This window comes from Anoplophora glabripennis, unplaced genomic scaffold (assembly GCF_000390285.2).
Source record: "Anoplophora glabripennis isolate ALB-LARVAE unplaced genomic scaffold, Agla_2.0 scaffold1106, whole genome shotgun sequence".
NCBI lineage: Eukaryota > Metazoa > Arthropoda > Insecta > Coleoptera > Cerambycidae > Anoplophora > Anoplophora glabripennis.
The window spans coordinates 80,414-97,269 of record NW_019417193.1 but is presented as its reverse complement, the minus strand read 5'-3'; the positions used below and the strand labels follow the sequence as shown (position 1 = coordinate 97,269).

General features: G+C 32.0%; 1 protein-coding gene across 2 annotated transcripts in view; it reads right to left on the bottom strand.

Annotated features, from left to right (window-relative positions):
• Window positions 1–16,856, bottom strand: part of LOC108913661 (neuralized-like protein 4) — a 67,412-nt gene that overhangs the window by 17,540 nt on the left and 33,016 nt on the right. For both annotated transcript variants that reach the window (XM_018719246.2, XM_018719247.1), the window contains 2 exons: window positions 14,582–14,917; window positions 3,869–4,195 (listed from right to left, as the gene is read on the bottom strand). In XM_018719246.2, coding sequence (XP_018574762.1) covers window positions 3,869–4,195; window positions 14,582–14,917 — 663 coding nt within the window. The remainder of the gene's footprint in view (window positions 1–3,868; window positions 4,196–14,581; window positions 14,918–16,856) is intronic.

Below are 16,856 nucleotides of genomic sequence, written 5' to 3'. Positions count from 1 at the left end.
CAGAAGATAGTTTTGTAGGTTTTTCTTGGAGTTAAAACCTTTAATTCTTGATCATGGCTGCTAGATGGCACATCTAGATAACTTATAGGAATAGTCGTTTTTTTTCAATTTAATTTTCTTCTCTGAAGCATAAGCGTTTTCCTCAAAGTGATCAGAACACAAACATTTATTTCTCAGTTCCTCTCTATCAAAAAGCTCCAGAGATGCATTGCCTAGAAAATAAATTTATAAGTAAGTATATGTATAATTGTACAGGGTGATTCACTATATTTTGACCCCTCCATTATCTTCGTTTTAAGAGTTAAAAAAAAATAAAAATAAATAAATAAATGTGAAATACAAAAGTTGCACGATTTTTTATGAAGTTTTCGAAAATGATAGTAGAAAAACAAATGAAGTCGAAACAAAATGGTCGCGGATGTTAACTTTGTTAATTTAAATGGAATACCCTGTATATTTTTACATATTTGGATAGAACGTTCCCTGTCGAGCATAGTCATAGAAGGTTTGTTGGATCCATTTCTAACAATAAGCGAGATAATATTAAAAAATGAAAAGAAGTTTTTTTTTTATTAAATAAATAAGACATCTTGTAATTGTTAGACCTCTTTCAGGCATTTCTACCTTTTTTCCAATTACATAAGGATTTACAGATTTGGATATTTTGTTATATATGACATGGATAAGGTTCAAAATGCGTGTAGGTATTTTAACTAAATATCACTAATTAGGCCGTGAGAGGCCTATTTACTCGTGGACAATGTTATATGGTAGGCCATGACAGTGACAGGTGATGTTATGACAACATTGCTATTGTTTGACAGTTTGTATTATTATTTAATTAAAATGGGTTACACAGAAGTAGAAAATTGAAAATTTATGGTAATTAAAATAAAGTAAGTTATTCTCCATACTCTATTTTAATTCCTAATAATATTTTCAATTTCTGTGACAACCCATTTTAATTAAATAATAATACAAACTGCCAATCAATAACAATGTTATCATGACATTACTACCTTCCATTGTCACGACCTACCATATAACATTGTCCATGAGTAATTAGGCCTCACACGATCCAATTAGTGAGATTTAGTTAAAATATTTATATGCATTTTGGACCGTATCGATGTCCGATATGTCAAAATATATTACAACTAAATCTGTAAATCCTTACGTAATTGGAATAAAGGCAGAAATGCCTGAAACAGGTCTAACAATTACAAGATGTCTTATTTTCTTAATAAAAAAAACCTTCTTTTCATTTTTTAATATTATTACGCTTATTGTTAGAGATGAACCCAACAAACCCTATATGACTGTACTCAACAAGGAACGTTCTATCCAAATATGTAAAAATATGCAGGGTGTTCAATTTAAATTAACAAAGTTAACATCCGCGGTCATTTTGTTTGGACTTCATTTATTTTTCTGCTAATAGTTTTGAAAACTTCATAAAAAATCGTGCAACTTTTGTATTTTTTTATAACTCTTATAACAAAAAAGATAAATGGGGGTCAAAATATAGTGAATCTCCCTGTACACGTAATAAATTGTTATTTATATATGTATATAGGTATCTACAGGTTGTTTCTATTAAAACCCGACAGGTCGATATTTCGAATAAACAAAATTTGGAAAATTAAGAAAACAGTAAGTAAGTAAACGAATACGTTTGTCCAGAAATTTTTCTGTAAATATCATTTGTGGTTTTCATGTTTCTTTTATAATTAGTCATTTTTATATGTAGGTAGAGTTTTTGGATACTCTGTAGATAGGATTTTATATACTTTTAAACTTGCCTAATTTCCTGCTACAAATTTTTCTTTTCCTCAGTAGCTGTTTCTATCTTTTACTATTGTCTACTTATACCCAACGCATGACGAAAATTACTTTTGGTAATGCAGTTTTGTGTATGAGACCATAAGTGACCGTGGAATATAAAAAATTAAGTAAAACATTACTAATTAGAATTTATCTGAATTTCTTTAGTAACGAGACTAGCTGTGTATTTTTTTAAATGTATTGAACTGAAAAATTAAAATTTATTGTGTAAAAATCTTAATATAACTTGTTACCAAAGAAAATTCTCTGATAAATTAGAAATTGCAATATGTTGTTTTATTTAATTTTTCATATTTTATGGTACCTATACACATAAAATTTGCATTACTAAAATTAATTTATTTTTGTCGTGTATTAGGTATTTTTTGTTACGAATGAATTTTTTTGAAAACCAAAATTCGAAAAAAGAATTCACAGTAACAGGAAAGTGCTACTTCCACCTACTAAAAGAAGCTGTTGCTATACTAGTAAAATATTTTACTTTCTACTGGCAAGAACTTTCGTGTTAAAGTATGTTCCTACAACAGTAAATTAAGTTCTAGAAATGAAATAGTTTTATTTTGCAGTAGTATGGTATTCTGCTGATATAGCTATAAGCTCTTTACAGCCACAAGAAAGTACTTTCCTGTGAGAGTAAAGTTACAGAAGTATAATAGTAAAGAGGTTTTTATTAAGTAATTCTGCTACTACAACTAAGGTTAGAATAATAAAGTGAGTTCCCTATAATAGTAAACAACTTTGCTGGCGCCTATTTTGCCAAATTTTTTGGCTGTGGCTATGAAAAAAATTTCTCAGTGCGATTGAATGGAAATAGATATTTATTTAGTAATATTACTATTGCGTTATGTATTTTTTGAGTTATTTTAAATACTTACTTATATACAACTTTAATATTTTGAAAATACTTATGTAGATACCTATTTTAAAATTTATCACAGTATGTATTATAGTTGCGGCAAGATTTTACAGAACAAATGAATAATTCATTCAAAATATTTAAGAAACTACAACTGAGAATAATAAAACTAAGTATTTACACTAAATTACAGTACAAAAATGTAAAAATTGTATTGTCTTTATCTCGACAAACTGTTGAAAATTATGTTGACAACTAAGAATAATAAAACTAGGTATAGGTAGGTACCTATATTAGGTATACGAAATGTCTACCCTAGGTATATATTACACTAAATTACAAAAAAGAAGGTTAATAAAAACATCTGCGTTACGTCACCCGTGACGCAAGACCATTCAATTCGTGCCGCAACTATATACAAATAATTAGATATTATAATTTATATTTAAGTACCTAACTACTTACCAGAATTCAAAATCCATTGTTTTAGTCGATTTTCGTCAAGTGGAAAACGAAAAAGTTATTTCTGCGCTGGTTCTCCTAGTTTTATTACAATTCAGGTATTCACACTTATTTCCTCCCTGCCTATATACACTAATGTTCAAGTCTTTATAACATAATAATAAGATAAATATTCCAAATAAATAACACACTACCACACTATTCACAAGAATATCTCACTCGCATAACATTTAGTAGATAGACTACTGATTATTGATTATTATTTTAGGATTAAGGGTTGTAAATTCCTTTCTTAAACTATAATTAATATATAATATACAAGAACCAATCATCTTTAATGGGTGGAGCTTAGATCCTATATCAAATTTGGCTATGCAAATTGAACACTATCGGCACATAAAATTGCGCCATCTATTACCGAATGGTTCAAGCGCACATGTCCTTTTTGAGTTCGTTTCCCATCGGGCGAGAGTTGGTTTCCCAAACCGGGCAACAAGTTCTCCTATTAGCTTGATACGTCTGAGTGTATATAGTCAAGGGTATAACTCAGAAACTAATGCGCTGAAATTTTGCAAAAGTATCAGGTATCAGTATCTATCAGGTGCATAATTAATTTTGCTGAAAGTTTCATGATTATCTTAACTAGTGTTCATTTAGCTGATAACTACCTTAATAAATACATTTTGAATATTTGAAGTTATTTACCAGTCAGATAATAAGAATCACTTGGTATGCTGTTACACACAGAAGGAAGTGATGTGGTAACTCCCACAGAAAAAGTGCCTGCCATGTGCTTCCATAAAGTCATTAAAGCAACTTCAAACATTTCATCTTGACATAAAGGTGTAGCACTGAATATAATGCAACTACTGAAATCTTTACATTTTGAAGCCAACCTGCCACACTCATTCAAAACTACGCCTTTCCCGTGAAATTCTGAAAACCTATGTAAATCTGCCTCAACAGCTGGTTGCACAACACTTGTAGCTTGAAGAGATGCTGAAGTATCAGATCTGTGTGAGGTTTCTATGCCTAAAATATTTATAATATTGTTTAGAAAAATACAGTGTGGATGAAAAGTAGGGAATAAATTCATTATTTCCAAAGATATAAAGTCACATGATATTTTCACAGACATGCCGAATAAGCATTTTAAAAAGATTATTTTTCAAATATCCCCACATTCAATAGATTACACATAATGGTGTCATATGAATTATTTAAACACAATTCCTATAATTCCACATTCTTGTAGAATATAACTTCCTGTATTCAGAAATATACAATTCTGAAGATAATAATTAAAATATACTGATTTCTAGAAATATATGAATTTGTCTCTAATGGATTGGTTACCGGTGTGAAAACAGCAGCCAAATCTAGCAGCTAAAGTTTCCGAATATACCCGAATACCTAACCCATTGGCGTAGAAGAGGGGTCATCATAATTAACTATTTCTAACATTGTAATATTTTAGGAAACACTGAAATATATAATTAGCGTTTGTCATTACTGTTCAAAATTTTTAACTTTTAGCTCACGAGTTAGGAAATAAGACCATAAGAAATTTATAGATTAAAAACAAATAAACTGCAAAATGAAAATATTAATAAGTATCTTACAAACGGTTCATTGTGACTTCATTATCACATCTTTAACAAAAGGTACCCATATTCCATATTCTGACCAATCCGGTGATGTGAGAGAAACCATATAATTTAAGGGATGAAACGAGGTGACAGTTAGGGAATAAAAAAAATCATTTCTGGGGTGGATGCCGTTCATCAACTTTTCAGAGAAATTAGCAAAAAATTGTGGCCAATGTGACTATATAACATAGACCACCTTACAAGCCTCCATTGGGGATGGAAAAGGGTAGCAGCCACAGGGCACAATAATTATTTCTCGAAAACTGTTCAGCGTGACATCACCAAATTTTCACAGAAAACTACAAGAATGGTGGCCAATTTGATGATATACATCAAATCGCCCTACAAGCCTTCATTGGGGATGAAAAGGGGTAGCAGCCATAGGGCAAATTATTTAATTGCTCGGAAACTGTTCACTGTAACACCACCAAATTTTCACAGAAAACTACTACAATTATAGTCCATTTGATGATATACATCAAATCACCCCACAAGCCTTCATTGGGGATGAAAGGGGTAGCAGCCTTACGGCACAATAATAAATTTCTCGAAATCTGTTCACTGTAACACCACCAAATTTTCACAGAAGACTACTACAATTGTAGTCCATTTGATGATATACATCAAATCACCCCACAAGCCTTCATTGGGGATGAAAAGGGGTAGCAATCTTAGAGCACAATGATAAATTTCTCGAAAACTGTTCACTGTAACACCACCAAATTTTCACAGAAGACTGCTACAATTGTAGTCCATTTGATGATATACATCAAATCACCCCACAAGGCTTCATTGAGGATGAAAAGGGGTAGCAGCCTTAGGGCACAATGATAAATTTCTCGAAAACTGTTCACTGTAACACTACCAAATTTTCACAGAAGACTACTACAATTGTAGTACATTTGATGATATACATCAAATCGCCCCATATGCCTTCATTGGGGTTGAAAACGGGTAGCAGCCACAGGGCAACTTAATTAATTTCTCGAAAACTGTTCACTGTGACATTACAAAACTTTTACAGAAAACTACTAAAACTATGGTCAATTTAATGATATACATCAAATCGCCCCATAAGCCTTCATTGGGGATGAATAGGGGTAGCAATCACAGGGCACAATAATTAATTTCTCGAAAACGGTTCACTGGGACACCACCAAATTTTCACAGAAAGCTACTAGTATAGTGGTCAATTTGATGATATACAGCAAATTGCCCCACAAGCCTTTAGTGGGGATGAAAAGGAGTAGCAGTTATAGTGTAGAGCAATTAATTTCTCGAAAATAGTTCACTTTGACAGTAAATTGGAAAATTAAATTTTGAAACGATCATGTTATAAGTTGTGATAAGCCGTCTAAATTACCTATTACAAATAAAAACTGTACCTAATATTTGCCATTTTTTCTTCAGAAGATAAGAAATAATACCCAGGTGCTGGTAATTGGTTAGTTGGCAGAGTAGTTTATTTCCCACAGTATCATAAATACCTAATAAAAATAGTTTGTGTGATGTTATCCCGAATTTCCCCAGCCACGGTTTATGACGTGCGGGAAATCATATTTGGGGTGGAGGAGCTCATATCACCGAATTGTGGGCGGAAATGTATACTACATTTGCATGTTTATTGCACCTCGCTTATAAAAAAATAAAAATAGAAGGGCTAAGGGAACCTATAAACCACTCAGAACCACCCCCGTTATTGTCTGCCTGCCCAACTAAGCGGTGGTAAAAAATTATTATTTAAAAATGTTGACAATAATATTCAACTTTATGCTGGAAAAGAAATTCTACAATATCGAAACGTTCATGTTCACAAAAATTTTGAAATACGTCGGCGAGAAGGACCTATAAGCAACTAGGAATCACCCTCGTTTTTCTTTGGTTTCTCGTCTAGGTGGTTGTAAAATATTATTATTTAAATATTTCGAGCAGAATTTTAAACTTTATGACGGAAACAAAATTTTCTACCCCATTTAAATGTTCGTGTTCACAAAAATTCACGATAGGTAAGCAACTCAGAACTATCCTCGTTTTTCTTTGGTTGCCCATCTAGGTGGTTATAATTGAAAATTCTGCTATAAATATTTAAATTATAATATTTTACAACCATCTAGACGGTCAACCAAAGAAAAACGGGGGAGGTTTTGAGTTGCTTATAGGTTCCTCTCGCCGACGTATTTCAAAATTTTTGTGAACACGAACGTTTAAATAGGATAAAAAATTTTTTCCGGCATAAAGTAGAAAATTTGGCTCAACATTTTTAAATAATATTTTTTACCACCACTTATATGGACAGACAGACAGACAATAACGGGGGTGATTCTGAGTTGCTTATAGGTTCCCCTAGTCCTTCTATTTTTATTTTTTTATAAGCGAGGTGCAATAAACATGCTAATGTAGTATACATTTCCGCCCACAATTCGGTGATCTGAGCTCTTCCATCCCAAATATGATTTCCCGCACCTTATAAACCGTGGCTGGGGAAACTCAGGATAACATCACACAAACTATTTTTATTAGGTATTTATGATACTGTGGGAAATAAACTACTCTGCCAACTAACCAATTACCAGCACCTGGGTATTATTTCTTATCTTCTGAAGAAAAAATGGCAAATATTAGGTACAGATTTTATTTGTAATAGGTAATTTAGACGGCTTATCACAACTTATAGCATGATCGTTTCAAAATTTAATTTTCCAATTTACTGTCAAAGTGAACTATTTTCGAGAAATTAATTGCTCTACACTATAACTGCTACTCCTTTTCATCCCCACTAAAGGCTTGTGGGGCAACTTGCTGTATATCATCAAATTGACCACTATACTAGTAGCTTTCTGTGAAAATTTGGTGGTGTCCCAGTGAACCGTTTTCGAGAAATTAATTATTGTGCCCTGTGATTGCTACCCCTATTCATCCCCAATGAAGGCTTATGGGGCGATTTGATGTATATCATTAAATTGACCATAGTTTTAGTAGTTTTCTGTAAAAGTTTTGTAATGTCACAGTGAACAGTTTTCGAGAAATTAATTAAGTTGCCCTGTGGCTGCTACCCGTTTTCAACCCCAATGAAGGCATATGGGGCGATTTGATGTATATCATCAAATGTACTACAATTGTAGTAGTCTTCTGTGAAAATTTGGTAGTGTTACAGTGAACAGTTTTCGAGAAATTTATCATTGTGCCCTAAGGCTGCTACCCCTTTTCATCCTCAATGAAGCCTTGTGGGGTGATTTGATGTATATCATCAAATGGACTACAATTGTAGCAGTCTTCTGTGAAAATTTGGTGGTGTTACAGTGAACAGTTTTCGAGAAATTTATCATTGTGCTCTAAGATTGCTACCCCTTTTCATCCCCAATGAAGGCTTGTGGGGTGATTTGATGTATATCATCAAATGGACTACAATTGTAGTAGTCTTCTGTGAAAATTTGGTGGTTACAGTGAACAGATTTCGAGAAATTTATTATTGTGCCGTAAGGCTGCTACCCCTTTCATCCCCAATGAAGGCTTGTGGGGTGATTTGATGTATATCATCAAATGGACTACAATTGTAGTAGTCTTCTGTGAAAATTTGGTGGTTACAGTGAACAGATTTCGAGAAATTTATTATTGTGCCGTAAGGCTGCTACCCCTTTCATCCCCAATGAAGGCTTGTGGGGTGATTTGATGTATATCATCAAATGGACTACAATTGTAGTAGTCTTCTGTGAAAATTTGGTGGTGTTACAGTGAACAGATTTCGAGAAATTTATTATTGTGCCGTAAGGCTGCTACCCCTTTCATCCCCAATGAAGGCTTGTGGGGTGATTTGATGTATATCATCAAATGGACTACAATTGTAGTAGTCTTCTGTGAAAATTTGGTGGTGTTACAGTGAACAGATTTCGAGAAATTTATTATTGTGCCGTAAGGCTGCTACCCCTTTCATCCCCAATAAAGGCTTGTGGGGTGATTTGATGTATATCATCAAATGGACTACAATTGTAGTAGTCTTCTGTGAAAATTTGGTGGTGTTACAGTGAACAGATTTCGAGAAATTTATTATTGTGCCGTAAGGCTGCTACCCCTTTCATCCCCAATAAAGGCTTGTGGGGTGATTTGATGTATATCATCAAATGGACTATAATTGTAGTAGTTTTCTGTGAAAATTTGGTGGTGTTACAGTGAACAGTTTCCGAGCAATTAAATAATTTGCCCTGTGGCTGCTACCCCTTTTCATCCCCAATGAAGGCTTGTAGGGCGATTTGATGTATATCATCAAATTGGCCACCATTCTTGTAGTTTTCTGTGAAAATTTGGTGATGTCACGCTGAACAGTTTTCGAGAAATAATTATTGTGCCCTGTGGCTGCTACCCTTTTCCATCCCCAATGGAGGCTTGTAAGGTGGTCTATGTTATATAGTCACATTGGCCACAATTTTTTGCTAATTTCTCTGAAAATTTGATGAACGGCATCCACCCCAGAAATGATTTTTTTATTCCCTAACTGTCACCTCGTTTCATCTCTTAAATTATATGGTTTCTCTCACATCACCGGATTGGTCAGAATATGGAATATGGGTACCTTTTGTTAAAGATGTGATAATGAAGTCACAATGAACCGTTTGTAAGATACTTATTAATATTTTCATTTTGCAGTTTATTTGTTTTTAATCTATAAATTTCTTATGGTCTTATTTCCTAACTCGTGAGCTAAAAGTTAAAAATTTTGAACAGTAATGACAAACGCTAATTATATATTTCAGTGTTTCCTAAAATATTACAATGTTAGAAATAGTTAATTATGATGACCCCTCTTCTACGCCAATGGGTTAGGTATTCGGGTATATTCGGAAACTTTAGCTGCTAGATTTGGCTGCTGTTTTCACACCGGTGGATTGGTTTATGTTTCTATTGATAAACAAATAATTATCCCTAGTCAGGACAGGCCAGGATATTTGGCACTTGATGCAAAAATTTGCTTGCCGCCCTAAGGAAAAATATTTACATACTATTACTGTACTGTACACAAACAAATTATGTAATTTTTTTTTGTATGAGAAGTAAGTATATATTGTAAAATGTATGAAATTTATTTGCTACCTGAGCTTGTTCAGTCAAGAATCTACTGTGGCACTAAAACTTTTTACATCTTAACTTCAGGAATCACTTCCTTATTTATCTGAGAAATCTCTCAACACATACTAATTTTTTACTACTGATAAGAAGTGCATTTGATGAATTAATTTTTACACTGTGATCTAAAGAGTAATAATATAAGCAACTATGTTGTTTGGAGAAATCACAATAAATATGTACTTAAACGTTGTCAGCTTATTGCTGTAAGGTAGGATATTCTATAGCTGTGCTAATATCTGCAGACACTATTCTTTAAAGAGATGTATTTTGGACAGTTATACCTACAGAACTGGGTGGCTTTATTTTTATAATAATAATGAATAGTCTAAAATATCGAAGACCTTACTAATATCTAATAATACTAGGCAGGTGCTCTTGCTATTATCTACATGGGAACAAATAATTTTGGTTGAATACATTGACGTGTTTTAGCATTCTTATGAAAACGCAACACAAAATAAAATACAAATTTTTTGCATTACTTCTGGGATGCACTGTAATAAATAATGTAATGCAAGTACTATAGTTTTTGCGAAATCCCAATTGTGTTATTGCAACACAAAAATTTATTTTGTATTTTAAATACAAAATTTATCTGTAATCCTCGCTGTAATCTGTGTAATCAGCTAACCAATTTCGTCGATGTAGTCGTTATACAACGCCCCCCCTACCTCAATTTCCAAAGGATGCCACAAAAACCTAGACAGAAACCTATATAGTGTGATTGGTGTGTTCCGAAGGGCAATCCGCTAAGGAAAAAACATACGAAGATTACAAAATTTCTGAAATATCTTGTAATGTATCTAAGATTTCAATATCAATTCAAAAAAGATTACAAATTTCATATAAATAAACAATATTACAATATCTTTCAACAGATTACAAAACATTTCAGGAGATTTCAGTTATTTTAGTAGATTTCAATGATTATTTAAGATTTCAATAGGATTATTAGAAATTAAAAGAAGATTTCAAAATTTCTTAATAAGGTTTCAAGGAATACGGGAAGATTACAATAAGTTTTGAATGTCCATTTGAACAAAAATAATTGAATTAACTTCAAATGTCATTCATTTCATTCATTAACAGTAGTACTTTGATTAAGAATTTCCAGTATCAGGCATTTTTTGGGCAAAAATTGTAACATTCTGATTAAGTTTTTTGTTCGAATGAACGTTAAAAACATTTTGTCATGACAAAAATGATAATGCTATTTTGAAAGTAGGTAAATATTTTCCCAAAAACTAAATAATAAAAAATGTATTAAGCTTTTATTAATACTTGCATTTAATAGTTTACTTGTATACAGCGTGTTTAAAAAAGACGCGGCAATATTTAAGGGAGTGATTGCCCAGGTCATTTTATAAAAAAAGGTCCTATAAACATAGGTCTGCAAACGCTTCGTTACCGATCTACAGAATGTAAAATTTCATTAAAAAAAAAAACAGTAAAAATTAAATTTCTCCAAAACGCAGCCCCTTTAATCTATAATAAACAACAGTACCACATTTCAAAAAATCAATCAAATTTGATAATTTGAATTTCTTTGTTATTGAACAATTCAAATTATTATTGAATTTGAATTTCTAAATTAAAACACTGGTTTTAGGTGCGCAATAAAACGTTTTATTTTTTTACGGTACGTCGTACGGTGCGTATAATCTGAGGAAAGCTTCTTCTTCACAATTGAACAAAGAATTAAAAAATTTTATTTTCAGAAAAACCAGCGGCGTCCTATTTTTTTCTTTAAAAATAGCTAGTGAAGTGCCAATACGCGCGTCACTGGTAAGACTAAAAAATCGTTTTGTATTGCAAAGTACGTGTCTGACATAGCTAATGACAGGCCTAAAATTTTATTATAATATCTCAAGCAGTTTTGGAGAAATTTAATTTTTACTGTTTTTTTAATGAAATTTCAACACTGTAGATCGGTAACGAAGCGTTTGCGGACGTATGTTTATAGGAACTTTTTTTTATAAAATGACCTGGGCAATCACCCGCTTAAATATTGCCGCGTCTTTTTTAAATACGCTGTATACAGGTAAAGTATTAAATACAAGTGTTAATAAAAGCTTAATATATTTCTTATTATTTATTGTTTGGGAAAATGTTTATTTTATGATAATTCTATTTTTTTATTTTTATTAGTTTATTGGATTATTATATTTTTATCTTTCAATAAAAATATATACTTACCTACTTTCAAAATGGCGTTATCGTTTTTGTCATGACAAAAAGTTTTTAACGTTCATTCGAACAAAAACTTATCAGAATGTTACAATTTTTGCGTAAAAATGATACTGGAAATTCGTAATCAAAGTACTACTGTTAATGAATGAAATGAATGACAGTTGAAGTTAATTCAATTATTTTATTCAAATGGACATTCAAAACTTATTGTCATATTCCCGTAATCCTTGAAACCTTATTAAGAAATTTTGAAATCTTCTTTTAATTTCTAATAATCCTATTGAAATCTTAAATAATCATTGAAATCTACTAAAATAACTCTGAAATCTCCCGAAATGTTTTGTAATCTGTTGAAAGATATTGTAATCTTGATTTTTTATATGAAATTTGTAATCTTTTTTTAATTGATATTGAAATCTGCAGATACATTACAAGAGATTTCAGAAATTTTGTAATCTTCGTACGTTTTTTCCTTAGCGGATCGCCCCTCGATACCTTTCTAAGATTTTTGAAACTGCCTGTATGATATTAAAGATGATCTTAGGCTTTACAAACAGTTTTACAATTTTGCTATTTTCCATTATGCCAGAAATAAGACTTCTTTCTATGAGACATGTGTTTATTATATTAACTAAAGATTTTAAACAAAATAGTACACGCAATTTCAAATCTTTGATAGAAATATTATCTGCACGAGTGTTATTAGTTTTTATTTTGTTGATTATGGTTCGGATGCAGTGGCGGCGTAGCATGGGTTGGCACCTGGGGCGATTTTATTGAGCATTCTCAAAATAAAACAACAAATACTAAACGTGCTTATGTTTTATCAAGTTTAATTTTGAAAATCTTCATTCACACGAAGCTACCGAAACACAAATAGCTAAAAAAATCTTAACACAGCGCTAGACTCGGAACAAACTCATTTTACAATGAATCTCAGAAGCTCCAAGGTAGTTCACTGGACCGCTTCTTGGAAGGAAATGCTAGCGGCTTCCAAGTGGCGCCTCAGTCATAAAATTTCCAAAATTATGTCCTCTGCAGAAAATTTTGTCAGATTTGGAACTATACCACAAAGTTCTTCTTCTGTTGACGTAAGCATAGTTTTAGGCTGAACAACACCAAACGTTATGAAAATGTCATCCATTGCCCTATAACGATGGTCTAATTCTTCGTAAAATCTATCAAAACATTCTAACATAGCTCTCTGCAGCTCTTCTGGCAATGTTAGTACAGCGTCTTAGGCCATTTCCCCTGGCATACGTTTTTGTAATCTCCTTTCTTCCTCTTCTTTCAATTAAAATATCCAAGTTCCCATATTTTTCATTTGCGTAGGAAATAGCTCTTTCCACTATTTGGATACGTTGGCTTTGAAGAAAAATTTTTAGGACTTTGATTTTTATCTCATACTTTTCCAGCGATAGCCCAAATGTTTGTATATACTTTTGTGTCTGGTTAACTTCTTCTAGGACTTCACACCAAAAAGAAAAATAACATAAAAAACTGAAGTCACACAAAGCTGGTAAAACTGCGGTTGCTGCTTCTCTTGTATCGACTTTTCTCTGCTGCTGCTGGGATCACACATCTCTTCGAGTGTTGATACAAGTTTCTCGCAAGGAAGTTTTAATTGTCTACTAACTAAGCAGCGCGAGTGAGTTGTCCACCCCTTGGCACCGGGGACGGACCGTCCGGACCCCCCCCCCCCCCTTTAAGCCGCCACTGTTCGGATGTCTATAGAATTAATTTAAATTTTATATCAAAAGGTTTAATCTTATTGAAACGTATATTGGAAATTATAGTCTTTCTTTGATATTATACAGATTGTTTACAAACTTGGAGATTGTTTATTTAAAATTAAAGTAACAGTTTGTTTACTATAAAAATCACGAGAAACTTCATTTGTGGTAACAGGTATTAATTTCTTTTCATGTAGTATTGGGAACAATTCCAGAAAAGTTTTAACAATTTTGATTATTATTAATTTTAAGCACCGTTTTGCAGATGTAATAGTTTTAATTATTAAAAATGCTTTTTATTAATGGAGTCTGCTCTCATTAAAAAGTTCAGTTCAAGTTTGTAAACACCCTGTATAGAATATGTTAATGAAATAAAAGAAATATTTATTTTATTAGGAAGGTGGCCAGAATATCAAAATTTGGTGTTCTCACTTTTAATTTCTGTTAACGATGAATATATAATACGGTTCTGAATTGAAAAAGTTATGTTCTACAAGCATCTGGCCAAATATTATAGTTTTATTAAAAAAAACTATGATGATGTCATCACTGGCAAGCAATTGTATTACGAAGAGGTAGGGTACTTAAAAAAATGATTTTAGAAATGCAGAATTGACTTGGTTGAAGAAATACCTCGAAACTTCATCATTTTGGAAATAATAAACCTATTCCATAATATCTATTTTTGCACGTCATATTTTTTAACTATTTTAATATTTGCTTACCTGTTGAAGCAAGAGGCGCTAGTGGTGAACTGCAAGGTATGCTAACTTGTGAACACTGTCCATATAAATCTACTACTGCATATATATTGTTATGTGGAACTACGCATGCAACACCCTGTGGAACTCCATCTTTATAGAATTCTAAGGATTTGTCAGCTGATATCATAACTCCTAACCTTATGCCAGCTGTAAGTGTGTCCAAGTCACATGGATAGTTATTTTTAATGGTTTTTCCATTTATCATTACCGATGATCCACTTAACATCCAAGTATCGCGACACAAGTCTGTAGCAGTACTTGGCAACTCTATATCATCAGGACGAACTGCAGTAACTCCTGCATCAATAAAATAAAAATTAAAATAATACAAGCAATGATGGTGGTAACTCTAGGTGGATATCAGTTTTTTAGGGATAATAGTATGTATTCCCCTGAATGCGAATCTGAAATTCTTTTTTTTTTAATCAAATAAATAGTTGAGTTATAATTAGTTTTAAACTGCATTTAATTCTTATGTACGCCACCACTGGATAACATAAACCAAGGCACCCGGAATTTGCATATTAGTGCACTATCAGCACTGCCAGTCATTATGCGAAGTTATGGAAAATAATTTAGTAAAACAAATTGTTTTTGTATAACTTAGAGACATGTTATTTTAAAATTACTATACAGGCTGTCTACTATAAGAGGGCCCCTCCTATCAATCTCGCTTAATATACGACGCACGTCAAAAATCTTTATATGTTTTTTGTTGCATTTTTTGAGGCCTTTATGCTCGTAAAAACAAATTTGAGATCCATGGCCAACTTTGTGAGTAATCATAAAAAAATCGGAAAAATACCGAAAGTATAGGGTCATCTAACTTTTTTATTTTAAGAGATAGAGAAAACTTATTTTAATAAAATTTCGTATGTAATTTGCTGCGCCTTCTACGTGGGCAAAAAAAAATTGTCATCGAAGCAGGTCGTGGCTACAAAAAATTGTTTGTTTTTTTCTCTTTCATGCAATATACTACATGTTGCCTGTATCTTTTATATTTATTACAATTTTTATAATTGTGGTATAAAAAATGTAAACATTTTCGTGTTAACGTAGAAATTGTTGTAGTCAACTACAAAAAATGTAATAAATATAATGTCCTACTTTTAAGCAAAATACACACATTATTATAATATTGGTTTTTTACTTTAGAGAAAACTGAGATTTCAACATTGTTCTTGCACAGACAAAGTAGCTTACGCTAAATGTAGCACGCTAAGAAAACAAATGTGTTATCCCAGTAATATCATAACTGTTGGTTTGGAAATTGTTACAGTTAACTGTGATTTGAAAAACTCAAATTTTGAATAATAATAATAATATTTTCGCATATTGAGAAGTGTATTATGTTTATATCAATGCAATTTCAATTCTATTCAAGCACTTGCCGAATGTAGAAAACCTTTGCTAATAAAATCAGCTGTTGTTAATAAAATAGGGTAATGTTAACAGAATTTTAAATTATGTAAATAGGAAAAATGAGCAAAACAGTGAGAGATTGAAGTGAACTACAATTTAGAGAAGGATAGTGCAAGAAAGATATTACGAAAAAATGGTTTCAAATGTTATAAGGTGAAAAAATTCCACCTCTTGAGCTTGAAGGAGGAAGATAAACTGAGGAGATTAGGATTCTGTAGGTGGCGACAAGAAAGAAAGAAAGAAGAAAAATCCTTTCATATGCAGAAGAATTCTCTGGTCAGATGTACCTAATATTTGTAACAATGGATTTGTTAATAGGAACATTTACTTCAAATGGACTAATGGTAATTTACATTGGCACAGAGAAATTGCATTTCAACAGAGGTTTTGGTTAGGGTTAATTCTTGATACCAAAATCATAGGACCTTACTTCTATGATGGTAAACTTATGGATACCAGATATTGCAGATTCTTAGCTTCAAAAAAGTACATCATATTCATAAAAATTTTTGTAGTTGGCCTTTTTAAAACAATTTCTATAAATTAATCTACATATTTGATATCAAAATTATAAAAATGTAATAAATATAAAAGATAAATCCAAAATGTAGTACATTGCTTTAAAGAGGAAAAAACAAGCAATTTTTTGTATCCACAGCCTGCTTCGATGACAATTTTTTTTGTCCGCGTAGAGGGCGCAGCAAATTACATACAATACTTCAAAAATTTGTTTACATCAGGTGAGATATCAATTTTGCCATAAAATTTTATTAAAACAAGTTTTCTCTATCTCTTAAAATAAAAAAGTTAGACG